General features: G+C 41.1%; 1 protein-coding gene, 1 long non-coding RNA gene and 11 other non-coding genes across 13 annotated transcripts; 9 read left to right on the top strand and 4 right to left on the bottom strand.

Annotated features, from left to right (window-relative positions):
* Positions 1 to 647: 647 nt before the first annotated feature.
* Positions 648 to 720, top strand: Trnar-ucg. The gene has a single exon. It is a non-coding gene; the product is annotated as a tRNA-Arg (tRNA).
* Positions 721 to 1,280: 560 nt separating this feature from the next.
* On the bottom strand, positions 1,281 to 1,352 carry Trnaq-uug. Its single transcript has one exon. It is a non-coding gene; the product is annotated as a tRNA-Gln (tRNA).
* A 625-nt stretch (positions 1,353 to 1,977) lies between these two features.
* Positions 1,978 to 2,084, top strand: Trnay-gua. Its single transcript has 2 exons — positions 1,978 to 2,014; positions 2,049 to 2,084. It is a non-coding gene; the product is annotated as a tRNA-Tyr (tRNA).
* Positions 2,085 to 2,224: 140 nt separating this feature from the next.
* On the top strand, positions 2,225 to 2,296 carry Trnal-uag. Its single transcript has one exon. It is a non-coding gene; the product is annotated as a tRNA-Leu (tRNA).
* A 349-nt stretch (positions 2,297 to 2,645) lies between these two features.
* Trnal-aag lies at positions 2,646 to 2,727 on the top strand. The gene has a single exon. It is a non-coding gene; the product is annotated as a tRNA-Leu (tRNA).
* Positions 2,728 to 2,828: 101 nt separating this feature from the next.
* Trnar-ucg lies at positions 2,829 to 2,901 on the top strand. The gene has a single exon. It is a non-coding gene; the product is annotated as a tRNA-Arg (tRNA).
* Positions 2,902 to 3,461: 560 nt separating this feature from the next.
* Positions 3,462 to 3,533, bottom strand: Trnaq-uug. The gene has a single exon. It is a non-coding gene; the product is annotated as a tRNA-Gln (tRNA).
* A 625-nt stretch (positions 3,534 to 4,158) lies between these two features.
* On the top strand, positions 4,159 to 4,265 carry Trnay-gua. The gene is made up of 2 exons: positions 4,159 to 4,195; positions 4,230 to 4,265. It is a non-coding gene; the product is annotated as a tRNA-Tyr (tRNA).
* Positions 4,266 to 4,405: 140 nt separating this feature from the next.
* On the top strand, positions 4,406 to 4,477 carry Trnap-ugg. Its single transcript has one exon. It is a non-coding gene; the product is annotated as a tRNA-Pro (tRNA).
* Positions 4,478 to 9,209: 4,732 nt separating this feature from the next.
* On the top strand, positions 9,210 to 9,291 carry Trnal-aag. Its single transcript has one exon. It is a non-coding gene; the product is annotated as a tRNA-Leu (tRNA).
* Positions 9,292 to 9,392: 101 nt separating this feature from the next.
* Trnar-ucg lies at positions 9,393 to 9,465 on the top strand. Its single transcript has one exon. It is a non-coding gene; the product is annotated as a tRNA-Arg (tRNA).
* A 3,168-nt stretch (positions 9,466 to 12,633) lies between these two features.
* On the bottom strand, positions 12,634 to 13,076 carry LOC123471315. The gene is made up of 3 exons (XR_006645781.1): positions 13,044 to 13,076; positions 12,815 to 12,980; positions 12,634 to 12,732 (listed from the first exon to the last, which is right to left on the bottom strand). It is a non-coding gene; the product is annotated as an uncharacterized LOC123471315 (long non-coding RNA).
* Positions 13,077 to 22,401: 9,325 nt separating this feature from the next.
* Positions 22,402 to 24,819, bottom strand: LOC123471045. Its single transcript, XM_045171908.1, has 4 exons — positions 24,127 to 24,819; positions 23,648 to 24,060; positions 23,347 to 23,590; positions 22,402 to 23,289 (listed from the first exon to the last, which is right to left on the bottom strand). The coding sequence occupies exons 1-4, from the start codon at positions 24,617 to 24,619 to the stop codon at positions 22,802 to 22,804; spliced, it is 1,638 nt and encodes a 545-aa protein (XP_045027843.1). The 5' UTR covers positions 24,620 to 24,819; the 3' UTR covers positions 22,402 to 22,801.
* Between the last annotated feature and the right edge of the window lie 2,153 nt (positions 24,820 to 26,972).

The following is a 26,972-nucleotide window of genomic DNA, read 5'->3' as shown; positions in this document are numbered from 1 at the left end:
AGACACTAAAAATTAAACTCAACACATAGTCTGTAATATGTGTGGCTCATTGGTCTAGTGGTATGATTCCTGCTTTGGGTGTAGGAGGCCCAGGTTTCAAATCCCGTATGAGCCCAATGTTAATCTAAACCGATTATAGAAATATCATTCATGTGACTGAAATGTGAAAACTTGCATCATCCATTATTGTCCGTAGATACACTTTTCCATATGTCTTGAATTTCTCTGAAAACGAGTTAATGAATCTTTACCATTGGCTTTCTGTGTTCCTTAAAATAAGTAAATTAAACCATTTGTAACTTAAAGAACCTCTCTAGAGGTTAAACAAAATGAATAATTTACATGTCCAACGATAATACCAAACCAAGCTACTAACCAATCTACCAGATTGATTCACGTGTTGTAATTGGAGACTTATTTTCGTTTTTTTCGCACCGGGAAACATCTGTTTGCCGAATCAGTAGGATAGCGTGGCCGAGCGGTCTAAGGCGCTGGTTTAAGGCACCAGTCTCTTCGGAGGCGTGGGATCGAATCCCATCGCTGCCATTCATTACAAATCTACACAGAACTTATCTTTAAAGATTATGTTTGAGCGAACCATGGCATGATAATTTAAATTTCAATAATTCATGCAACAACAACAATATGGTCGTGTGGCCTAATGGATAAGGCGTCGGACTTCGGATCCGAAGATTGCAGGTTCGAGTCCTGCTACGATCAGTTATATATTTATAGTCACTTTTAGTAAATTGATGATACAACCCTGATGGCAATAGAAATATATTCTACAATACTACCATCGAGCTATTACCTGACTATCCCCTGAATTAGCTCCTAATTGTATGCGATGTTTCAAGGGCATATACCAAGGTGGGAGTTAAAGAAGTACTTCGGAAGGTGGTCATTACAAAGACTTTAACATTCGATGTTTTCTTTGACACTCCCAACGATGGTTTCTAAACGCAACGGCTAGGCATATTTTAATCCTGCTGAACTAGCACAGATAGAACTTTGGTTTCTTCTTTGATCTCGGCTGACCGTCGTTCTTATCTTTCATTAAAAAGAAGAACATCACTTGTAAATCTAGTAGTTTAAATTTTAGAAAACGCGGGACCATCCGGGAATTGAACCCGGGATCACTTACACCCGAAGCAAGTATCATACTACTAGACCAATGAGCGTTTCACGCGTTATATAAGTCGCGTATAATAAAAAAGTATTCATTGTTACTTATCATCAAAACTGAATGGCCTTACAAGGGTGAAACTGTTAAAAATTAGAGGTTCCACTGAGAATCGAACTCAGATTATCAGAGTCAAAGTCTGATGTGATAACCATTACACCATGGAACCTTGTTTTCAGCTCGCCTACGTCAAAATGCGAAGATTCTATTACGCCTCACGACCATTTGGATGGTAGAAAACAACTGCTAAACATTTTAAATATGAAAGCATTTAATTTTCAATACAAACAGTAGTGCTTACTGACACATTTAGAATTGTTTCTTCAATGGAGACCAAAGACAATTTAGTTCACTAGGAATTGTTTCAACAACTTTGATTTTCGAGTTAAATTGCTGTTTGCTTAAATAATAAGAGAGTATAAATAATCCGCTATCTAGGACTACAAGTTTTTTTCACTCTAAACCCCCGAACACGGCACAACCATTTTACCTCTAAGGTTCAGACGTACCCAAATGCAATCTGGATGCGTTTCTTTAAGATGGATTCTTTAAGAAGGGACTTGTTACGCCCTAGTAAGGCGTAGCAAAAGTGCCCCTGTGGACGCAGCTTAAAAAAGGGAAAAGAGTTTTAAGAGAAAAATTCATCCCCGGCTTAACCAACAGCCAAATATGTTTAAGACGGATTGCGACCCAACCTCTCAAGTTCCTTGTCATATTACGCAATGCTTAATGGTGTTCTAGACGCGTTCATGTAAAGACATATACATTTGACATTTTCCGCCCATTAATAACATCCTTCGATAGCTCAGTTGGTAGAGCGGTGGACTGTAGAATCGAAAACAGTATTAGCATTAAATAATAAGTTATCCATAGGTCGCTGGTTCAAATCCGGCTCGAAGGAATGGATTGACCATATATGTTTCTAACTATAAATGATTCGAAATGTGAGGAGAGATCAGCTACAGATAAAGATGGCCAATATGACGTCAGAAGCTACAAGACACTAAAAATTAAACTCAACACATAGTCTGTAATATGTGTGGCTCATTGGTCTAGTGGTATGATTCCTGCTTTAGGTGTAGGAGTCCCCGGGTTCAAATCCCGGATGAGCCCAATGTTAATCCAAACCGATTATAGAAATATCATTCATGTGACTTAAATGTGAAAACTTGCATCATCGATTATTGTCCGTAGATACACTTTTCCATATGTCTTGAATTTCTCTGAAAACGAGTTAATGAATCTTTACCATTGGCTTTCTGTGTTCCTTAAAATAAGTAAATTAAACCATTTGTAACTTAAAGAACCTCTCTAGAGGTTAAACAAAATGAATAATTTACATGTCCAACGATAATACCAAACCAAGCTACTAACCAATCTACCAGATTGATTCACGTGTTGTAATTGGAGACTTATTTTCGTTTTTTTCGCACCGGGAAACATCTGTTTGCCGAATCAGAAGGGTAGCGTGGCCGAGCGGTCTAAGGCGCTGGTTTAAGGCACCAGTCTCTTCGGAGGCGTGGGTTCGAATCCCATCGCTGCCATTCATTACAAATCTACACAGAACTTATCTTTAAAGATTATGTTTGAGCGAACCATGGCATGATAATTTAAATTTCAATAATTCATGCAACAACAACAATATGGTCGTGTGGCCTAATGGATAAGGCGTCGGACTTCGGATCCGAAGATTGCAGGTTCGAGTCCTGCTACGATCAGTTATATATTTGTAGTCACTTTTAGTAAATTGATGATACAACCCTGATGGCAATAGAAATATATTCTACAATACTACCATCGAGCTATTACCTGACTATCCCCTGAATTAGCTCCTAATTGTATGCGATGTTTCAAGGGCATATACCAAGGTGGGAGTTAAAGAAGTACTTCGGAAGGTGGTCATTACAAAGACTTTAACATTCGATGTTTTCTTTGACACTCCCAACGATGGTTTCTAAACGCAACGGCTAGGCATATTTTAATCCTGCTGAACTAGCACAGATAGAACTTTGGTTTCTTCTTTGATCTCGGCTGACCGTCGTTCTTATCTTTCATTAAAAAGAAGAACATCACTTGTAAATCTAGTAGTTTAAATTTTAGAAAACGCGGGCCCATCCGGGAATTGAACCCGGGATCACTTACACCCGAAGCAAGTATCATACTACTAGACCAATGAGCGTTTCACGCGTTATATAAGTCGCGTATAATAAAAAAGTATTCATTGTTACTTATCATCAAAACTGAATGGCCTTACAAGGGTGAAACTGTTAAAAATTAGAGGTTCCACTGAGAATCGAACTCAGATTATCAGAGTCAAAGTCTGATGTGATAACCATTACACCATGCAACCTTGTTTTCAGCTCGCCTACGTCAAAATGCGAAAATTCTATTACGCCTCACGACCATTTGGATGGTAGAAAACAACTGCTAAACATTTTAAATATGAAAGCATTTAATTTTCAATACAAACAGTAGTGCTTACTGACACATTTAGAATTGTTTCTTCAATGGAGACCAAAGACAATTTAGTTCACTAGGAATTGTTTCAACAACTTTGATTTTCGAGTTAAATTGCTGTTTGCTTAAATAATAAGAGAGTATAAATAATCCGCTATCTAGGACTACAAGTTTTTTTCACTCTAAACCCCCGAACACGGCACAACCATTTTACCTCTAAGGTTCAGACGTACCCAAATGCAATCTGGATGCGTTTCTTTAAGATGGATTCTTTAAGAAGGGACTTGTTACGCCCTAGTAAGGCGTAGCAAAAGTGCCCCTGTGGACGCAGCTTAAAAAAGGGAAAAGAGTTTTAAGAGAAAAATTCATCCCCGGCTTAACCAACAGCCAAATATGTTTAAGACGGATTGCGACCCAACCTCTCAAGTTCCTTGTCATATTACGCAATGCTTAATGGTGTTCTAGACGCGTTCATGTAAAGACATATACATTTGACATTTTCCGCCCATCAATAACATCCTTCGATAGCTCAGTTGGTAGAGCGGTGGACTGTAGAATCGAAAACAGTATTAGCATTAAATAATAAGTTATCCATAGGTCGCTGGTTCAAATCCGGCTCGAAGGAATGGATTGACCATATATGTTTCTAACTATAAATGATTCGAAATGTGAGGAGAGATCAGCTACAGCTAAAGATGGCCAATATGACGTCAGAAGCTACAAGAATCTAAAAATTAAACTCAACACATAGTCTGTAATATGTGTGGCTCATTGGTCTAGTGGTATGATTCCTGCTTTGGGTGTAGGAGGCCCCGGGTTCAAATCCCGGATGAGCCCAATGTTAATCCAAACCGATTATAGAAATATCATTCATGTGACTTAAATGTGAAAACTTGCATCATCGATTATTGTCCGTAGATACACTTTTCCATAAGTCTTGAATTTCTCTGAAAACGAGTTAATGAATCTTTACCATTGGATTTCTGTGTTCCTTAAAATAAGTAAATTGTATGTAAATCCGTTCGATATTAACTGATGTGTGTTGACCTTGTGTATTGAGCTCTTCCTCCAGCAAGAACTAAAGTGGTGGGCGTATCCCCTATGCTACCTCAGACCTTTTTTAGCTCTAGTCAAGCAAGCATGTCGGACTCTAGCTCTAAGTCCGACTCTACTAGTTCGAGCTCTTCAAGCGCTAGTTCAGATTCAAGTTCAAGTTCTAAATCGAAAAAATTTAAAGTTAGTAGGGAGACCATCAAGAGTGTTTCCAACTGGGTGGTCACGGGGATCGACGAGAAAGAGGTGAAGAAGGACCGAGAGACCTTCAAACCCAAGTTGGCAAGGAAGTCAGAATTACTCACAAATCCTGAGATGGATGAGTCCTTTTATTATCGTTTGAAGACGATAAAGAACTCCAGAGCATCGAAGTCAAACATCGATTCAATTGAGAAAATTTACCGAAGTCAAACCTTTAAAATTCTTGATCTTGCTAAACCGTTGCTTTATTTACATAGCCGTGCTAATTTGAAGAAAAAGTCGAGATCAGACGCCAAGGCAATCAAGATCGCACTGAGACTCTGGGCCACGCTATTAAACGACGTCACCAGAGCACGTCGACGCAACATTTTGACCCAGATTTATCCCGGATTCACCAGTTTGCTGGATAACAAGAAGATTCTCCCAGCTGACGGCGGGGAGCATCTGTTTGGCCCAAAATTCATCGGTAAGCTGGTAGACCAGATGAAGACAATGAATACCATGGATATTCAAGCAGGTGAAAAGAGTGGGGTGGTTCCAGTTACGCCACTTCAGAGACCAGCCAGGGCATACACTTCAGCAGCGGCATATGGTGGTAGCTCGCAGTCTAACAACAACCGGTATGTCAACCTTCTTGCTTTTCCTGGTGCCTTCGGTGGTCGAGTGTCCCTATTTGTATCAGCTTGGGAACGTCTCTCAAAAGACCCGTGGGTCTTAGGGACGGTGACGCAAGGGTTAAGATTAGAGTTTACTTCTGTCCCTACCCAGTCAAGCATCCTATCAGTTATGGTGATTAAAGGGGGTCATACAGCCCTATGTGACCAAGAAGTAGCCAGTCTGCTAGAGAAAGGAGCCATCACGGAAGTAAAATCTGAAGTGGGGGAGTACATTAGTAATTTATTTGTTATTCCGAAGAAAACACCAGGGAAATTTCGTCCAATTATTAATTTGAAAAGGCTTAACCAACACGTTGTTCACAACCATTTTAAGATGGAGGGGGTCAACACACTTAAAGATACAATTAGAGAAGGGGACTGGTTGGCAAAACTCGACCTAAAAGACGCTACTTTACAATCCCGATTTTTCACGGTCATCGTAAATTTCTCCGCTTTCGATGAGGGCGTTTTTTGTACGAGTATGTCTCCATGCCCTTTGGTCTATGTTCGGCTCCGTGGGCTTTTACCAAACTACTTAGGGTAGTGGTTGCCTTTCTGCGCCGTAAAGGAATCCGCTTGGTGATCTATTTGGACGATCTGTTGTTGATCGGGGCATCGCAAATAGCTGCCAAGGAAGCAGTGCAGCTCACCAAGTCCCTATTGGAATCGCTAGGATTTATAATATGCTCAGAAAAATCTATCCAAGTTCCCTCGCAATCCATGGAATATTTAGGGTTGATCATCAATACAGTTTCCATGACCTTTCACCTGACGGAAAAGAAAGTAGGAGATATCAAACGGCTGTGTGTTAAGATGCAAGAAGAAGGAATTGCCACACTGCGTGACATCGCCAAGGTTTTAGGCAACCTTAATTGGGCGACGTCATCCGTCAACTACGCTCAGGCCCACCTACGGGATCTTCAGGCGCTTTACATAACGGAGACGAAGAAGATGGAAGACAGTTTACAAAGACGTGTAAAGATTACGCCCGGAGCATCAGAAGACCTGCTTTGGTGGTCTACTAAGGCAGATTTAATTAGCGGTCGCTCTATGATAGAGACAGCTCCTTCTCTTTGTCTTTCATCAGACGCATCTCTTACAGGGTGGGGAGCAGTATGTGAAGACGTGAGCACAGGGGGCCCGTGGACAGTAAAGGAGTGCGGTAGTCATATTAATGCGTTGGAATTACTTGCCGCCCTACGAGCCTTACAATGTTTTACGGCCCAAAGACACGGTATCACTGTAGAGATCTTAGTAGACAACACCTCAGCAGTAAGTTATATTAACAAGAAGGGTGGGTCACGTTCAAGAGACTTATGTTCAATCTCCTTGGAGATAAAAAAATGGTGTGAAGAAAGGAACCTGAATTTACATGCAGTTTACCTCCCTGGCTCGGCCAATTTTCGGGCAGACATAGAATCGAGGAGACCCTTGGCGTCAGGAGATTGGAGATTGTCCAGCCAAGCATTTCAAAAAATCCAAAAGATATGGCACCTGAGAGTGGACCTCTTTGCGAGCACATGGAATGCCCAGCTACCTGTCTTTGTGAGTTGGTTCCCTCAGCCAGGAGCTTCAAGGGTAGACGCATTCTCACTTTGCTGGAAGGATCTCCAAGGGTATTGTTTTCCCCCATTCAAGCTCATTCCGAAATGCCTGACCAAGCTGATACGGGATCAAGCAGAGGTTGTCATGGTGACACCGTATTGGCCGAGCCAGGCCTGGTTTCCGGACATGATGGAGATGTCCGTCGATGTGCCGCGTCTCTTGCCTCACAATCAAGCGATGCTAACATCTCCACGAGGCCACAACCACCCGCTCACCCAAGACGGCTCGATACGCCTGATCGCCTGGAGACTGTCCGGAATTGCCTCGAAGCCCAAGGCATTCCGGGAGATGTTGTCGAATTATTGTTGGGGGCATCCAGGCAAAATACACACTCTACATACCAGTCCGCCTGGAACGACTGGCGTAGTTGGTGCCTTGAACGGGATGTTGATCCCTTGTCTCCTGGCCTAAACAACGTCTTAAATTACCTCACGAAGACCTTTAATTCCGGCAAGAGTTACAGCACGTTGAACATGTCACGCTCCATGCTGTCGTCAACCCTGAGCCTAAGTCGCGGCGGAGACTCACCAGGCACAAGTATCGGTAAACAACCTTTGGTCGTTCAACTGCTTCGGGGATGTATAACAAGAGACCTCCAACACCCAAATACAACCATACATGGGACCCGAGTGTAGTTCTGTCTCATTTCGAGCTGACGGCAATGGCTGATTTTTCCCTAATCCAACTCTCTAGGAAGGTAGTAACGCTCCTCGCCCTCACTACCATGCTGCGCTGCTCTGATATAGCATCCGTTCAATCGCATTCTCTGGATATATCGGATTCTAAAGCCGTGTTCACGCTCGGCCGACCAAGGAAGAGCCAGCGCACGGGGGCGCTGCATCAAATTTTCGTTAACGTTTGGCCTCAGAACCCTAATTTATGCCCAGTCAGGGCATTGGAGTATTACGCAGTAAAGACCGCCCCACTACGCTCTCCATCAAATGCGGATTACCTATTCATCGGTACCACGAAGCCACACAAACCGGTTAGTAGCTCCACTATTGGTCGCTGGATCAAAGAGCAGTTGAGACAAGCAGGAATAGACACTTCCGTATTTGCGGCACACTCGACAAGAGGAGCTGCAGGCTCTAAAGCGGCGGCGGCAGGGATCCCGATCCAGTCCATATTAAACCAGGGTCACTGGGCGCGAGAATCCACCTTCGCTAAGTTTTACAAACGGGACGCCAAGGACATAAACTTGGTCGAGACAGCGGTCCTCAATAATATGGGCAACGACGAATTGTCATCGTGAGCCTTCAGTAATTCGGTCGCAATGATATGCTAGATTCCCAGTCTAATGCTATGAAGACACATCAGTTAATATCGAACGGATTTACATACAATTGTAAATTGTTCGAGCGAGCATGGTTCGCGATGAACAATTGAGATTGTTTGTAAATTAAGAGTGACGATATTAACTGGGTTTAATTCCCTCCCGCCCTCCTAAAATCCCTTGTAAATATTCTACTGATAAAGTGTATATTTATATTCTTTTAGATACAGCGGATACAACAGCAGCAACCATGGCGGAAACTACAACAACTATCGCAGTGGAAATAACAATTATACCAACCGTGGTGGCAATAGAGGCTTCAATGGCAACCGCGTCAACCAGAACGGCAGAAAACTGTAAAAAAAAAAAAAAAAAAACAAAAAAAAAAAAAAAACATATCCATCTTTTGTTTACCTCAATGTTACCAAAAAAAAAAAAAAAAGGTCTGAGGTAGCATAGGGGATACGCCCACCACTTTAGTTCTTGCTGGAGGAAGAGCTCAATACACAAGGTCAACACACATCAGTTAATATCGTCACTCTTAATTTACAAACAATCTCAATTGTTCATCGCGAGCCATGCTCGCTCGAACAATTTACAATTAAACCATTTGTAACTTAAAGAACCTCTCTAGAGGTTAAACAAAATGAATAATTTACATGTCCAACGATAATACCAAACCAAGCTACTAACCAATCTACCAGATTGATTCACGTGTTGTAATTGGAGACTAATTTTCGTTTTTTTCGCACCGGGAAACATCTGTTTGCCGAATCAGTAGGGTAGCGTGGCCGAGCGGTCTAAGGCGCTGGTTTAAGGCACCAGTCTCTTCGGAGGCGTGGGTTCGAATCCCATCGCTGCCATTCATTACAAATCTACACAGAACTTATCTTTAAAGATTATGTTTGAGCGAACCATGGCATGATAATTTAAATTTCAATAATTCATGCAACAACAACAATATGGTCGTGTGGCCTAATGGATAAGGCGTCGGACTTCGGATCCGAAGATTGCAGGTTCGAGTCCTGCTACGATCAGTTATATATTTATAGTCACTTTTAGTAAATTGATGATACAACCCTGATGGCAATAGAAATATATTCTACAATACTACCATCGAGCTATTACCTGACTATCCCCTGAATTAGCTCCTAATTGTATGCGATGTTTCAAGGGCATATACCAAGGTGGGAGTTAAAGAAGTACTTCGGAAGGTGGTCATTACAAAGACTTTAACATTCGATGTTTTCTTTGACACTCCCAACGATGGTTTCTAAACGCAACGGCTAGGCATATTTTAATCCTGCTGAACTAGCACAGATAGAACTTTGGTTTCTTCTTTGATCTCGGCTGACCGTCGTTCTTATCTTTCATTAAAAAGAAGAACATCACTTGTAAATCTAGTAGTTTAAATTTTAGAAAACGCGGGCCCATCCGGGAATTGAACCCGGGATCACTTACACCCGAAGCAATTATCATACTACTAGACCAATGAGCCTTTCACGCGTTATATAAGTCGCGTATAATAAAAAAGTATTCATTGTTACTTATCATCAAAACTGAATGGCCTTACAAGGGTGAAACTGTTAAAAATTAGAGGTTCCACTGAGAATCAAACTCAGATTATCAGAGTCACCCAGCTGGCACATCGTTGGCTGGGTCGTGACCATAACGCTATTTGGCCAACTTGTCGCTACCATCCTTTATGCTGCTGATTGTCAATACCTGGTCACTACGTTTTCACTGCCTCAAATTCCCAAGAAGGTACCATAAAAAGGTTTAAGGCAGTTGGCTGCTGATTTTACCTGGTCACTACCTTTTCACTATCTTAATTTCCCAACAAGTTACCATAACAAATTAATTGTTTTTTGGAACTGTTTGCTAGTAAATTTTATTTCGACTCGATATTAGAAGAAAAATAAATTCAAAATAAAATTTTCAATGAAAATTTGTTTATTTAACTTCTATCGGTACTTGTCTTCCATCAGTAAAGGAAAAATAGCAAAATGGTTGGTTTCTTCCGCCTCCTCGTCAAAATCATATAATTGCCAGGACATAGGAATCGCATATGCTTTGCATTTTACATTTTCAATTGGGTAGCTTATTAGGGGACTGATTGAATTAGTATTCACACGGTACGTTTGAAGGACACCATTTGCATCAAAAGGAGATTCCAAAAGCGGTTCGGGCTCGAGAAAACGGAAACCAACAATTTCTACATCATCACCAACCTGCATAACAATTTGAATACATACAATTGTTCCATCGTTGATGAAGACACAGTTGTTAGGGGCTCTAGTAGTTAATCGCCAGGGATCAAGTACAGCAGTTCTATACTGCTTTGCTTCGAAAAGAACATCGTTACCATCAGGTAAAGGGCCACGACAATGGGGATTAGACAACAGTAATGAAGGGGCGTTGACAGGGGTGGATAGCTTTCTACAACTTGCCACTTCTGCCAGCCTTTTAACTACCTGTGCCAAAGGGTTTTGACTGCGACGAATTTTTTTCTTAATCTGCTGTAGAAAGTTTTCGAACGGGAAACAGCTGAAGTTATCGACAGGGCCGAAACGCAGTACATCATCAGGAAGGTGGATAAGTCCATGAACATTATAAACAACAAATTCAGGACTATACAATTTCCGGCTTTCAGATACAAAGTGGCGAAGCAATTGCTTACTGTAATTGTTGTAATGAAAACATAATTTTACGGATACCAAAATTTTCATTGCTAGATGGAGGCAAAGATAATGGTTATATAATGGAGCGGGAAGGAGATCTTTCAAAACAACAGGGCCCCAGTAAAGTAAGAACTGTCTAAACTCGGTGGCTTTCCACCTTGGAAGGTCGACAAGAGAGCGCGGCTGCCTAACAAATTCGCTTGGGACTGAGTTGCGTATCGCTATTAACCTGCGTGAAATTTCTTCCACATTTTCTTTGCTGATTAGATCGACAGATGTCGATCGTTTCACCCAGGTTTTGAGAAGCTTCCGCATTACTCCCAGACAGACTAGGTGTTGGTAGACAATTGGGAAATCGAGAACCATATCAATGGAAAGGTCTTCCAATACGGACAATCTAACGTGATGGTCTGGTTGTTCGCGGTCTACAAATGTCTGATGAGTTCGTAGTGCTGCTTCCATATCAGGATACGTTAGTCTGCCTTTATGTTTTCCCGGTGTAACATAATAAAAACCTTCTGTGACACACTTCGGACCCGAGTAGTAGCCGGAATGACCCATGATCCCGCAGATAAATGAGCGGTCTACAGCATCAAGATTGAAGTTTAAGATTTGAAACCCAAGTACAAGACCACGATGAGTAATGCCATTACTCTGCAAACTGGAGGCTTCTTCCACGAACATTCTCAATAATTCGTTTGCACTTGCAGGCTTCTGATGTCCATGGTAAATTTCAACAGGGAAAGGAGTTTGCTCTCCTTCTAACAGAAACAGAATGGGATGAAAATGACTTAAGCTGCTTTTACTCAGCGGCAATCCATCCGTGTTCACGCGCCCTCTCACGACGGAAGAAATCTTGTTGAGTAGACGTCGCCCAAGTTGATGTTGAATTCCTTTTGCTAACCCAAACTGATAGTAAACACCTCCGCCCGATAGCGGAATAACAGATACTTTGCGTGGAGTCTTCAGTAGGGTTCTTGAACAGTTTGGCAAGAAAGCGAATGTGGGGCCTTGATGACGAAGGTCCTTCAAACCTTTGATAAGCCTGTCGGCGGCTGTGCCCGAGACATCTTCTTTCGTTAACCAATCGGCCAAAAACTCTTTCAGCTCTACATCTTGATCAATTGGCTCCGCTTCTGCATTTAGAATGGCATCGATGTCGTCCCAATCCTCCAAGTCTATGCCTTCGTCACCGGATTGTTCGCTTTCATCTGTAGTAGATTGAGGTGTTGCATCAGAATCGGACTCCAACAATGATTCTGAACGATCATTATAAGCATGATTTTCATCGTCATTTTGACTTTGGGGTAAGTCGTTGAAATTGATTGATGTTGGAGACGATTGGTTTACATCTGTTGAGCTTGAATGGCCCGAAGTCTCAGACATCTCGTCATTGTTCAAGGAAAGCGGCGCGTCCTCGTTGTCATCTTTTTCATCATCGGCATCTTCGTCTGCGCTATTCACAACATCTTCCTCAACCAGCAGAACGTTTTGGCGTGGGCTGACAAGCAGTTCACCGTCAAGCTGTCCACCGAGCATAGCAAACTCTTGGTTGAATCTGTTAATCAACTGTCTCCTCTTAACTACTAACTTTCTTCTTTTGGATGGTTCCTCCATTGTAGCCTAAAAAAATAAATGTTAAGCATCAATCCGTCAAAAATTTCAATGTTGAAAATAAATAAACAGATAATAAATTTCAGGCTACCTTGCAATATAGGATAGCCGATGTGATGTTACTGGTTAATTATAAGCTGGACTAAAGGCAATTTGTTGAACTTCAGCAAAGTAATCTTTTGGGTTGCGGTCCAAGATCGATTTACATTTCGGATACGGCCAATTGGAATTAATGGAAAATCTGCCTGCGGCCAGTCCTGGTAATAATTTTAAAAAATTATACAATGATCTTTGGGATTGTTGAAAAAGAATGAAATTACTTTAGTTAAATCAAAGGGGTTCCATTTGAACTTTTCTGCTTCTTCATAGGTCATCACTTAAATTTTTACGAACCAGGAAGGAAAATCTGCTTTAGAAATGGCTTTATACAGATCACGAGTTGCATAGTCTGGATCATCGGAAGTAAGTTGATGAGCTTTGCCCGCATCTAAATTACGAATCCCTTCATCGGTCTAAGAAATACAGAACTCGTTAGAATCCTATCAATAAAACAATTTTCAATAATTTGTCAATACCTTGAAATGAAATTTGCAGTACACTGGCTTGCCTTCAGCATTAACTAACTTAAAGGTATGCGATTCGTAACCGTTCATGAAACGATAACAATCTGGAGTCCCATGATCGGAAAACATAAAACAAACTTAATGAGTCGTTTCAGGTCGAAGAGATATGAAATCCCAGAACATATCAGGGTCCTAGTACGTATTCAATGTAAATATACAAAATTAAATACTGAGTCTTACTTTCTCTCAAAATGATTAAACTTACCTTCAATTGGATTACTGGATTGCGTTTCTGACTATGAATAAAGCTCGGAAAGAGAATATGATCACGAATAATAAATATGGGGGGTTGTTTCCGACTAAATCCCAGTTGCCTTCTTCGGTGTAAAATTTGACTGCAAATCCTCGAGGATCACGAGCGGTGTCGGCTGAGCTATGTTACTCATCAGATACATCTGGCAGATAAAGATGTGAAGCCTTGATAAATTTCAATTAAACAGATATCCAGGTCAAACAGGGACGGTAAACTAAACACAAAACTCTATATTAAATTATGAGTAAACAATTTTTCACAACATGTTGCTAACCTGTCCACTAGTGCAAATCGAAGAATTTTACTTCATAGAGGTCTTGTTCACCCTGGAAGATTACGCCAATTTAATGGAAAGAATTCTTACCTGAGAATATAACACAAATTAAAATATAACGGATATAGATTAAAGCAAAAGTATTAAGCTTACCTCGGTTAATTGATGGTGATGGTTAATTCAATTAGGAAACATTCATCTTCTACACTTCATCGGCGGAAGAAGTAGCAACGGTTTCCGAAAATTGGAGAGTGGACCAAGATGTCATGTTTTATCCAAACTTTAAGGGACCGAAATTGGAAAAGGCTGTAAGAAGTCACCAAACTCCCGACTCAAATTGGCCCAGTTATCCTTACATGTTGCTTAAAATTTGTGGTAAGTTTTCCGTAGAAATAATCGTAGCTCGTATACATCTTAATTTAACGATTAATTATACATTATGTTATTTTATTTATTTCGACAGATGACTGGAAAGTTGCCAGAGGGTGGGAAAAAAGAGCGTTGAACCCTGATTCTGATTTGCTTACTTCGGATGTGGAAAAGCCGAAGAAAAGAAGATCTTTACCTCCTCGTCGGTTCAGCCCTACAATGGAAAAGAGATCAATCACAAACGGCCCTTCAACATCAACCCAAAAGTGCGCTTTCAGTTCAGAGGAGGATAGCGACTCGTCTCCCGACGAAACGATTGAAGACACCTTACCAAGGATAGCGACTCGTCTCCCGACGAAACGATTGAAGACACTTTACCAGCTTTGGATGAAGGTGTGTATTTATGTCGGTCTGCGTTAAGTCTGATTTATGTCAATGTTCATGTGATTTATGTTTCAGATCTAGAATCGGAGAATGAAGTTACCACTTTACGAGAGAGTCCTGTCCAAAGTCAAGGCAAGTCAGCAGCCGAGAAAAAAACCAACGAGATCAACATTGCAAAGGCAAACGCTGCCAAGTCCAACCTTTTAAAGACAAACGCTGCCAAGGTAAACGCTACCAAGACAAACACTGTCAACACGGTTGCTGAAAAGCCTGTCACTGCTAAAGCCAGTGCAAACAAATCCCGTCATTTGAACAATCTCGCGAAAACGGTTTTCTCCAAGATCTTCAACACGCAGAAGGATGGTGTCGAAACCATCAGTCGTTTCAAGCAGCCACTTGGTATTAAGCCCCTCTCTACCCTCCGTGACATGAACCACCAGCTTCCGGCTCCAATGTCGTCTTCAGTTTCCAGTCATCAGCATGTCGCAGCTTCTCCTGGCTCCAAGAGGCGTCTTTATGTCGATAGCAATACTTCATCTTCCCTCAAGAAACCCGCGATTGCTCAAGAATCCTCCTTCGACAAGAATGTTTCTCGGCTGACGTTGAAGAAATCTTGCGAGATCCTCGAATGTGTTAATCGAGTGGAACAGAAAATTGATCGACTGCTGGCCTTCCAGGACAACCAACACATTGAAGACCTCTTCGACGAAGTTATGAAGTTGCCTGTTGACGACTGTGACAGCTGGCAGATGCTGGAGGATCTTTTGATGGACAAACGCAATTGCATCAAACTGGTAGGTTTCAATGTTTTTTTTAAGTCCAGTTCCCTTCCCTGTGTTTGTGAAAATTATGTTTATCCAATTTTTTATTTAAAGATTAGCTGTTAATTTCCTTTTGTTCCTCTTTGTTTAGGTTTCAAAATATTCGACATTGGGTGGCAGTGACCTTGGTGACTTCGTCCGCCGTATATGGGCAGCCCTTGTGACGGACAAATTTGGCTGCGAGTTGTCGTGGATAGGAAGAGATAAGAAGAAAATAGCCGTAAAAGGATCAAATTGCTTCTCTCTCGTTGTTAGTAAGTGACTGCCATTTAGTCCCATTACTTTTCAATTATTTAATTTAAACTACAAATTCCATTCCTTTTCTAATTTGCAGGAACGGTAAAGGCAAACATAAAGTACGCAGATGTCAACGATCCTGATATTGAAAAGGCTTCCCAAGATTGGATTTTCAAGTCAAAACGTCGAGTCCAGCGCGCTGAAGACACTTCGAACGTCGTTGAGTCGTGTGTTCCAAGTCTGTCGGATTCCCCGGTTGCCGGAACCAGTGGATGCAACAGATCCGCAGTATCCAACATTTAAAATTCGGCTAGTTCGTCCGTCTCCAATAAAGGCAAAAGGAAGAAGTAAACTAAGAAGAAACAAACTAAGAAGAAACAAAATAAGAAGACTAAGAAGATCTCACTTTTCAATATTTCATTTTGCAAAAAAGAAATTTTCTCAAATTTTATCATTTTCATTAATTTTAATAATTGTTTTTATTTGTATCCGGTTCCAGAAGCAAAAATGCAAAGAACTGTGGAAGTAAATCAAGTTGTAAACCGTTTTTCTCTTGATCTGCAGCTGGCACAGGTCATTGACTGGGAAGTGATCATTAAACTACCTCTTTCTGCTTGGTCACTACCCGAGTTAAACCAGGTTGGCACCAGTTCACAGGTTATTACACACACTGGGTTATTACCTAATAATTTCAATTGGTCGTGACCAGGCGTGTGCAATAGACAGTAAATCGGACATGACCTGGTTTTTACTTCGGGTTGTTACCAAGCCAAAAGAGGTCGTTTCATGGTCACTTCCCAGCAGTGACCTGTGCCAGCTGGGCAAAGTCTGATGTGATAACCATTACACCATGGAACCTTGTTTTCAGCTCGCCTACGTCAAAATGCGAAAATTCTATTACGCCTCACGACCATTTGGATGGTAGAAAACAACTGCTAAACATTTTAAATATGAAAGCATTTAATTTTCAATACAAACAGTAGTGCTTACTGACACATTTAGAATTGTTTCTTCAATGGAGACCAAAGACAATTTAGTTCACTAGGAATTGTTTCAACAACTTTGATTTTCGAGTTAAATTGCTGTTTGCTTAAATAATAAGAGAGTATAAATAATCCGCTATCTAGGACTACAAGTTTTTTTCACTCTAAACCCCCGAACACGGCACAACCATTTTACCTCTAAGGTTCAGACGTACCCAAATGCAATCTGGATGCGTTTCTTTAAGATGGATTCTTTAAGAAGGGGCTTGTTACGCCCTAGTAAGGCGTAGCAAAAGTGCCCCTGTGGACGCAGCTTAAAAAAGGGAAAAGAGTTTTAAGAGAAAAATTCATCCCCGGCTTAACCAACAGCCAAATATGTTCAAGACGGATTGTGACCCAACCTCTTGTTTGAATTAGCTATAACACAATTGACAAACACACTTATGATCTTTTTATTAAGTACCTGAATGAATAGTTGGAGATCACAACTTTGATAGGGAGATGCAGAGAGAGAGAACATGTGTACGGTAGCAGTACTGAAAAGCAAGAGAGCGACGTACAATGGCTGTACATGGTTTCACATTATGCACACAGATGGCGTTGGACACGTATGTTTAACATCCCCTTTCAAACAGTACAGACATGAATAACGGAATGCAGATACATAAGATGTTTTTGTTTGTTTGTTTGTTTGTTTTTTTATTTCCGGAAAGAGACGGGGCAAGACCAATGCGTGAGCGAATGAAGGAGAAACGCAAGGCCTCAAGAGGTTTTGTAAAGATATCAGCTAACTGATAGGTTGTACTAATGTAAACAACGTCAACAATACCAGCAAGTTGTTTCTCTCTAATGAAATGATACCTGACATCAATGTGTTTTGTGCGCTGGTGATAAGCAGGATTATGGATAAGGCTTATGGCGCTCTGATTGTCACACATTATGCGCACAGGTCCGGGTGGAATGCTACCAATCTGTTGAATGAGGCGTTGAAGCCAAATTGCATCTTTAGTGGTGTTACTAGCGGCTACATACTCTTCTTCCGTGGTCGAGAGTGCTGTGCACGTTTGCCTTCGACTATTCCATGAAATAGCACATCCAAGATGGACAAACAACGTGCCAGATGTAGATTTCCGGGAGTCTAAATCACCTGTATAATCTGAATCAGAATAGCCTAAGAATTCAGCACGTCCTTTTCCAGAAAAAAGGAGTCCGTAGTTTTTCGTTCCTGCGAGATAGGCAATAATTCTCTTAACTGTTGTCCAGTGTGGTTTACCAGGGTTTTTGCTAAAGCGGGCTGCTTGACCGACGGCAAATGATATGTCAGGCCGTGTACAAATTGCAGCGTAAGTCAAACATCCTATGGCCTCACTGTATGGTGTGTCTGACATGGCTGTAATTTCTTCGGGTGTCGTTGGAGAATTAGCTGCACTAAGGCGAGAATTAAAGTCAGCAGGGGTGCTGACTGGATGACAGTCGATCATTTTGAACCTTTGAATGACTCGATGAATATATTGGGGTTGAGACAGGAATAGCCTACGTTGAGGGCGATCACGTGTTATCTGTAATCCTATGAAGAAATCAGCTGGACCTGAAGACATGGAAAAATGAGATTTGAGGTACATGAGGATGTTCTCGTTTGTTTGGGTGCTGTTGCTGCAAACGATTCCGTCATCTACCCAGATGGCTAAGATTGTAAATTCAGAATTAGTTTTTTGCAAATATACACATGGATCAGCTTGGCTGCTGATGAATCCAAACGTAGTAAGGAAAACATCGAATTTTGAGTTCCACAAGCGTGAGGCCTGTTTGAGTCCGTAAAGCCCTTTGTGGAGACGGCAGACGAGTGAGGCATTGTTGGTAGAAATGAAGTCTTCGGGTTGCCGAACGTAAAGTTCCTCCTCAACGTCTCTATAGAGAAAAGCCGTGCAGACATCTAGCTGGATCATGTCAAGGTCACGGTGGGCAGCAATGGATAAGATGGTTCGAAGTGAGTCAAGTTTGACCACTGGTGCATAGGTTTCGGCGTAGTCTAAACCGAGACGCTGGGTTTACCCCTTTGCAACAAAGCGTGCTTTGTATCGTTGTACAGTTCCAACAGATACTAGTTTAAGTTTGTAGATCCATCTACCTCCGATAGCAGTCCGACCATAGGGGAGTGGTACCAGTGACCAAGTTTTGTTACTCATAAGAGAGCTATATTCCTCTTCCATAGCCTTCTTCCATTTAAGTGAGTCTGCACCGGAGATGGCTGAATTGTAGTTAGTTGGCTCATTGAGTGTGTCACCATCTGGCTGAGTGTCTTCATTCTGGGTCGCAATCTCCGCCCACTCTCGCCTTGGTTGATGACCTCTGGCCGATCGCCGAAGTTCTCTTGGTTGAACGAATTTAGGGACTGAAACGACTGGGTCCGGTATGACAAAGGGCACGTTGATTGAGACAGATTCAGATACTGGCTGGTCATGTGGTGTGGTGTCGGATAGAGTAGTCTCAATGGTGTTTGGGGTGTAATAAGGAGGCAATCCAGGTTCAGCTGATGAATTAGAGGAGACCAGAACATTTTCTTCATTAAACAGCGCATTTCTGCTGATTTTTATTCGGTGACTTGTCGGATCCCAAAAACGGTATGCTTTTGTATTGTCACAGTAGCCTACAAATATGCATCTAATACTCTTTGGCTCCAGCTTGCGACGTTCACAGTCAGGGATGTGGGCATAGGCCTCAGTTCCAAATATTCTTAAATGTGAAATATTTGGTTTTCTGCTGAACCATAATTGATAGGGTGTAAGTTGGGCACAGCTGGATAGTGTGCGGTTGAGTGTGTAGATGGCGCAGCTGTAAGACTCCGCCCAGAGTTCAAGTGGAACACCCTTCATGTGCATTGAACTGCGTTCAGCTTCTCCAATTGTGCGATGGTCTCGTTCAGAGACGCCATTGTGTTGCGGCGTATGTGCTTGGCTAATCTCATGCCGGATAGTTTTTCTATTGAGCCATGCGCAAAAATCATTACTTTTAAATTCCCCGCCTCCGTCTGTTCGGAGTGTGTGTACAGGTTTCTTCGTTTCACTCCGCAAACGACACACGAAAAGCTTGAAGGACTGGAAAACTTCAGATTTAAGTTTAAGGAAGTATATTACTCGATACCCACTGAAGTCATCTTTAAAGGTGACGTAGTACCTAGAGCCGGTTGGTGATGGTTGTTGCATGGGGCCACATACATCCGAATGGATAAGTTCTCCAACTTGTTTGGCTCGATTCCGCCCAGATTTAAAAGGGAGGCGATGCATTTTGCCATAGGCACAACCAGGGCAAACATTGGGGGGAGTAATGCGGTCCTGTAAGTTGATTCCGTCGACTAATTCTTCCTCCACCATCTTGATAATCGTTCGGTAGTTGGTATGGGAGAGACGTTGGTGCCACTTGAAGAGTGAATCCTTACTTGCTGTGGCAGTGTGCGCGATGACAGCGAAGTTTTTCTTAGTGGATTCAGGGTCTTCGGTGATTTTTCTTGTTGTGATGTTGAGAAAATACAAATTTCTTCCAGTGCGCTTCCCCGTCATTACAATTGTTCCTTCGCGTACGAAAGTTACATTTTGGTTTTTAAAATGAACATCAATTCCACGATCAGTGACTGATGCGATCGACAACAAATTTGTGTCTAGACCAGGCACATGCAAGACGTCATGTAGTATGGCCGCGTGCATCGTATCACATACTGTAGTAGTGATATGTACACTTCCTTGTCCGCGAACAATCAGTTGGATTCCACCAATTCCATTTACAGTCCATGAAGTCGATGTGGTGGGAATCTAGTTGTGCATGAGGGACTCTTCCTCACACATGTGATGTGTGGCTCCTGAATCGGCATACCATCCTCCTTTTGTAAGTTGTCTGGTACTTGCTCCAAGCGCAAAAGGTAGATTATTAGATAGGGAGAGTTTAGCATTGCTTGTCTTTCTTTTAGAATGATTCCTTTCGTGTCGGATTTTCTTTTGACATATTGATTCAGTGTGATCATAGCATTTACAGTATGAACATATTACGTCTGGGGTTCCATTTTCTTCGTTTATGCATCTTCGACATTCTGCTTCCGTGTGGCCAGCCTTTCCGCAATATTCACATAGAACTTTTTGTTTCTTATAGTTTCTTGTCGTGTCTTGATGTTGATTGTTCCTGAAATTATACGATTTAGTAGCTGTAAAGGCTTCAGCATTTGGGGCTTTCATAGAAGACTTCTCTAAGAGAGGGGATGAGCAAGTGTTTCTATGTTGTTCATTCATCAATTTGGTAATAAGTTGGGGCATCGTCTTCTCTTTTGCAGAAAGATTGTCCCATACGGTCATGAAACCTCTGAATTTGTACGGCAGTGTAGACACGATCTTGGTCATCATTTGGGATTCAGACATTGGTTGCACTAGGTCTTCCAACTGTTGAGCAAGATTTTCTATTGCCGTGATGTGAGTCATCATACTATGTTCACTGACATATTGGTATTTGAAGAAACTTGCTTGTAGCACATGTGTGCTTGCAGAAGCATTTTGCAAGTACTGTGCTGCAAGTTTCTCCCAAATGGCAAACGCTGACTTGCAATTAACGAACGCCTGTTGTTCTTTTGGGGTGATAGTTTCCATAAGAATAACTCGAGCAGTTGTGTCACACTTCTTCCATTCTTTGATAAGGGTGCTATTAGTGGTAACCCCGTTTTCGTTAACAATTGGTTGGGGTAACTTGGACCTCCCCTGAGAACAGTAAGTATTGTTAAAGTTTAGTGGGCAATCGATCACATATTGTCAAATAATTATGTGTGAAATACCTCTACTATATCAAGTAAATCACTTTGGTCAAAAACGAGCCAGCAATTGTACTTCCACAATTGAAAGTTTGTGCCATTGAACTGCTCGATATGGCTAAGTTTGGGAATTTTTGATTCAGTCATAGTAGTAACGTCCCTTAAGTCTGTGCATATAAATGATTAGTGGGCAATCGATCACATATTGGCAAGTAATTATGTGTGAAGTACCTCTACTATTTCGATTCCACAATGGGAGGCAGAAGAACAATTGTGCCACTGAGTTGTTCAACGTGGTTGAGTTTGGTGTTTTTTTTTTTGAACTTACGAAGAAAAAAAATATCGGTTAACCTGGGCCCATAACCTGTTTGAATTAGCTATAACACAATTGACAAACACACTTATGATCTTTTTATTAAGTACCTGAATGAATAGTTGGAGATCACAACTTTGATAGAGAGATGCAGAGAGAGAGAACATGTGTACGGTAGCAGTACTGAAAAGCAAGAGAGCCACGTACAATGGCTGTACATGGTTGCACATTATGCACACAGATGGCGTTGGACACGTATGTTTAACACCTCTCAAGTTCCTTGTCATATTACGCAAATCTTAATGGTGTTCTAGACGCGTTCATGTAAAGACATATACATTTGACATTTTCCGCCCATCAATAACATCCTTCGATAGCTCAGTTGGTAGAGTGGTGGACTGTAGAATCGAAAACAGTATTAGCATCAGGGTTGTTAATATCGCTAAAATAAAGTATGTTCGATTGCGATAGCAATACTGGTGTTTTTTTTCATTGCCGACTAACGATCGATGAAGTTTCAAAAAAGTATCGGTGCGATAATCGCCGATAGTCGCCGATACTTTTTACAACGTTGCCAAATTGAAAAAAAAATTCAAATATTTTTATTAACATTTTTTTTTCAAAAGCAGAAAAGCTATATTTTTAAGTTTTTATTTTACAAGCTCGACAGAAAAGAATAATTTGATTTTAAAAACACGATAATTTCAAAATGAGTATCACTTAAAAGAGTTCGGGTAGGGGTCAATACACGACCACCAAGAGAAAACAATCTCTCAACAGCAGCGGAAGATGGAATTCCGGCATTATATTTACAAAACAATGTTTTTAAGTTTGGGAAGGAGTTGAGACTTTGTATATCAGATGTCGTTTTTTCATTTAGATACTTTGTTAATTCAATGTTTCCATTAGAGAGTGGCTGCTGATATTCAGCTGCTTGGCGTAGAGATGCGTAAAAGTCATGAGACTCTGTAGGACTGGTTTCTTTGGTGTTGGTCGGCACGGTTAGATCTTGTAAAAGGACTTCTACTTTAGATACTATTTTTTTCGAAGCTTCAGATCCTTTTCGCTGTTCCCAAGCCAATTAAATTTAAATTGGGGATGTAGCACGGCAGCTAATTGAAAGTGTTCTACATTGAACAAATTACCAAATCTCTTTTCTAATCCAGCCAATAGTGCGTCAACAAGAGTAAGAGCTACTAAAAGTTGGTTAGCACCTTCTAAATGATTACGTTTTAGGGAATTTAACGAGTTTCTAATGACAACGATTGATGGCAAAACATTTCCAGAAGAAACGTTGTGTTCTCCCTGCAATAGATCTAGACCGATAGCAATGGGCTTCATCACCTCAACATATTCCGAAATAAATTGGTAATCCGTAGAATTGAGGGGTGTGACTTTCAATGCTTCGCAAACAGATTTTAAATTTTTCCTTCCGTTCTTACCCTCGGCAATTTTTTTCACGTGACAAATGGCATCATACCACGCATTCCAACGGGTGGCATTTGGAATGACAAATAAAACACCTGGGCGAAAATTACAATTACTGCTTGAAATAAAATTGAATGTTTTTGTCTAGGTACCAAGTAACTCTTTCACTTTTTCACTTTGCTGGTCCGACCTACTTTGTTTATTAAACAAAGACTGGAGCTTTGTTAATGCTGAATCAGATGCTAGCTTGAAAGCAGGAGTTTCTAAAGCCTTTTCTGCGTCTTTGCGAGCAAGCAAGTTCAACAAATGGGCAACACATTTACAATGCCACGGTAACTTGTACCGATCGTCGGCATCATCGTAATCAAGTAACAAAAATTCGAGATCAGTTCCAACCTTTCAAATTAGAAAACATTAAAATTTATGCTTTTATTATATTTTCAAATTAAATACCACAGCGTCATCGTCCTCTTCTTCGTCCGTTTCCAATTGTGTCTCAGTCCCATGAGCACCAAAAAGTCTGAATGCCTTTAAAAAATTCGATCCAGAATCCGTGAGAGTTAGCACAGTAATATCGTCTATTCCAAACTCCATATTGATGGACTCTAAAGTTTTCCCCAGCAGATCATATGTGTGCCGACCAAAGATTCTACGAATGGCTAAACAAACACTGATTCTCTTGAGCTTTTTGGGATCAATCCAATGGCATGTCACACCAACATAAGACTTCCCTCTTGCTGACCAGCAATCAGCTGTAGTGCAGACTGCCTTCAGTGTCATTAAATGGGCAACAAGTTTTTCTTTAGCTTCAAGATATCTAGCTTGTAATCGTTTTGAAAGAGTTTGTCGACACATAACCTTATGTTCTATGAAACAAACAAAAAACGAATCAAATAAAAGAACTTTTTCATAAAATAAATTTTAAATAATACCGGGTGAGACACATCTCATCAGTTTTATGAACGCAGGAGAATCAACATGCTTGAGTGGAAGCAATCCTTCAATGATGTAGTCCAGTACATATCCATCAAACTCTTCTTGAGTATAAAAAGAAATCTTACTTTTCTTCGCAGATTTTGGCTGAAATGCTTCTTCCAGTGTGGCTTGACGACTTTGAATTTCCGCATCCTCAACCTCATCACAATCAGATGCTGGTTTTCTTTTGGTTGGGGTGGTAATGGTATGACTACTTTGCTGACAAGCAGCTTTAAATGATAGAAGCAATCCTGGGTGCACACTTTTCATATGACTAAAAAGGTTTTGTCTGGATTTTTGGTTACAACTATATGTCCATAATGTTCCGTCGGGTTTTTTCTTCGAAGGACAATTTTCACAAATAAAAAGATAATTCCCTGCTTTTCCAGCTGGGCCGTGGTATTTAAAAAAACTTGGATGAACGAAAACACCACTGTAGGATTCGTCCATTTTCAGCTGTCACTTTATGATTCTTAAAAGCAGTCTGCTGAAATAAAAAACTATCGCTATCGCGTCATCGGCGATGAAAACGCGATTATCGATCGATACTCATTTTAAAACCTATCGCGCGATAATCGCTCGAACAAAAAATTTCATTTCCGATGACGATTTCATCGTTCATCGCGGCGATATTAACAACCCTGATTAGCATTAAATAATAAGTTATCCATAGGGCGCTGGTTCAAATCCGGCTCGAAGGAATGGATTGACCATATATGTTTCTAACCATAAATGATTCGAAATGTGAGGAGAGATCAGCTACAGCTAAAGATGGCCAATATGACGTCAGAAGCTACAAGACACTAAAAAGTAAACTCAACACATAGTCTGTAATATGTGTGGCTCATTGGTCTAGTGGTATGATTCCTGCTTTGGGTGTAGGAGTTAAGTGTAGGAGTCATTCGGGTTCAAATCCCGGATGAGCCCAATGTTAATCCAAACCGATTATAGATATATCATTAATGTGACTTAAATGTGAAATCTTGCATCATCGATTATTGTCCATAGATACACTTTTCCATATGTCTTGAATTTCTCTAAAAGATCGCCAATATGACGTCAGAAGCTACAAGACACTAAAAAATAAACTCAACACATAGTCTAAATTGTGTTTGCATTTCAATGGCCAACAAAAGGGCGTTCTCTGACCAAACATCCCATCTGGCAACGTCTGGATGTGAGTTTGGGAAATTGGTAATGAAGGGCGGAGCTCCGGACGACCCCCGAGACGATCAACCAGTTGCTTAGAAGACACACTTGTCCCGGCTCACAACTTACGTCTCGCTCTTAGTTCCATTTTTTCCTTTCGTTTCTCGTTTTCCCTCTATTGCAATTGAGTTTGTGTCTCGATACTGGCAGGCAACCAGTATCTAAATTTTCTTCTTTTGACTTCTAGACTGTGGCCCTAAGTTCCTTTATCATTTTCTAAGACCTGAGGAGCACGATTGGCAAACGTGCTCATAGCAGGTAGTGCTGTTGTCTCGTTTATCGTAACCTTTCCTGAGGAACACGATTGGCAAACGTGTTCATAGCAGGTTACGCTGTCGTCTCGTTATCGCAGAGTTATCTTGAGTAAGATTGTCACCTTACTCATAGCAAGACTTTGAACATCCGAACATCTAAGCCTGTATGAGATTTGGCCCCAATTTTGGTTTGTGTAATTGGAAGCTTGAGGAACACGTATGGAAACGTGTTCATCGCAAGCCTCTCCAGCCGTTTCTCCTAACGCTCAAATTGTTTATGATCAGAAATACAAAGTGCAATAATTTGTCCACCTTTTCGTTTATCTCGTGCGTAAGGCTACAAAAGTGCCTCATTGGTCTAGTGGTATGATTCCTACTTTGGGTGTAGGAGGTCCCGGGTTCAAATCCCGGATGAGCCCAATGTTAATCCAAACTGATTATAGATTCATCATTCATGTGACTTAAATGTGGAAATTTGCATTATCGATTATTGTCCATAGATACACTTTTCCATATGTCTTGAATTTCTCTGAAAACGAGTTAATGAATCTTTTTCATCTGTGTTGACCATATATTCTCAGCTGTTTAAAAGTATTGAAAAGTGTTGAAACTGGAGAATGCAACCCAACAGTTATGCTCACTGCAGCGTATATGTATCAACGTGTGAGAAATCAACACTCACGCTCAGCCTCAGATATCAAGCTCATATTGCTACGACAATTTACTGAGTATCGATTTAAAACTGGTAACATAACTCAAAAACTATTACCTTGTGGTATGTACTACAACAACATTTTCTACTTAGGGTGTGCATGTGACCGCATTAGAGGTTCTATGGCTTCGAAATCTTGACATACGGGAACAGATCCCAGAGAGTCGAGTCATATCGAAAATACTTTCTATTCTGCCCGCGATTTTTCGTCACTTCTATACAACGTGGAAAAACTCTCCTGACAAAGGAAAGACTGTTAAACTACTGCTCTCCAAACTTCAGGAGGAAGAAGCCATTGCCGAACTTGATCAAAACTCAAACAATGTCCCAACGCGTGATGGGGCTTTTGCCAGCAACAACTGTGGTACATATCAAAACTCCGAATGGGCCTTCAACTCTAATCGCTACGATAGACCGGCACCCAATCACGTACCACGTGGAGCTCAACAAGGTAGACGAGGTGGTTACCAAGGTGGTAGAGGATATATACGTGGATTTCGAGGAAGTTTTCGTTGCTCAATAGGAGGAGGTCACCAGAACAATAATCTCTGTAGCTACTGTAGACTCGGTCCACACAAAGTTGAAAACTGTAGACACAGAATCAATGATGGAGCTCCAATCCCAACAA

The sequence above is a fragment of the Daphnia magna genome, linkage group LG4 (assembly GCF_020631705.1).
Source record: "Daphnia magna isolate NIES linkage group LG4, ASM2063170v1.1, whole genome shotgun sequence".
Classification (NCBI taxonomy): Eukaryota; Metazoa; Arthropoda; class Branchiopoda; order Diplostraca; family Daphniidae; genus Daphnia; species Daphnia magna.
This window is presented reverse-complemented; position numbering and strand designations above follow the sequence as displayed.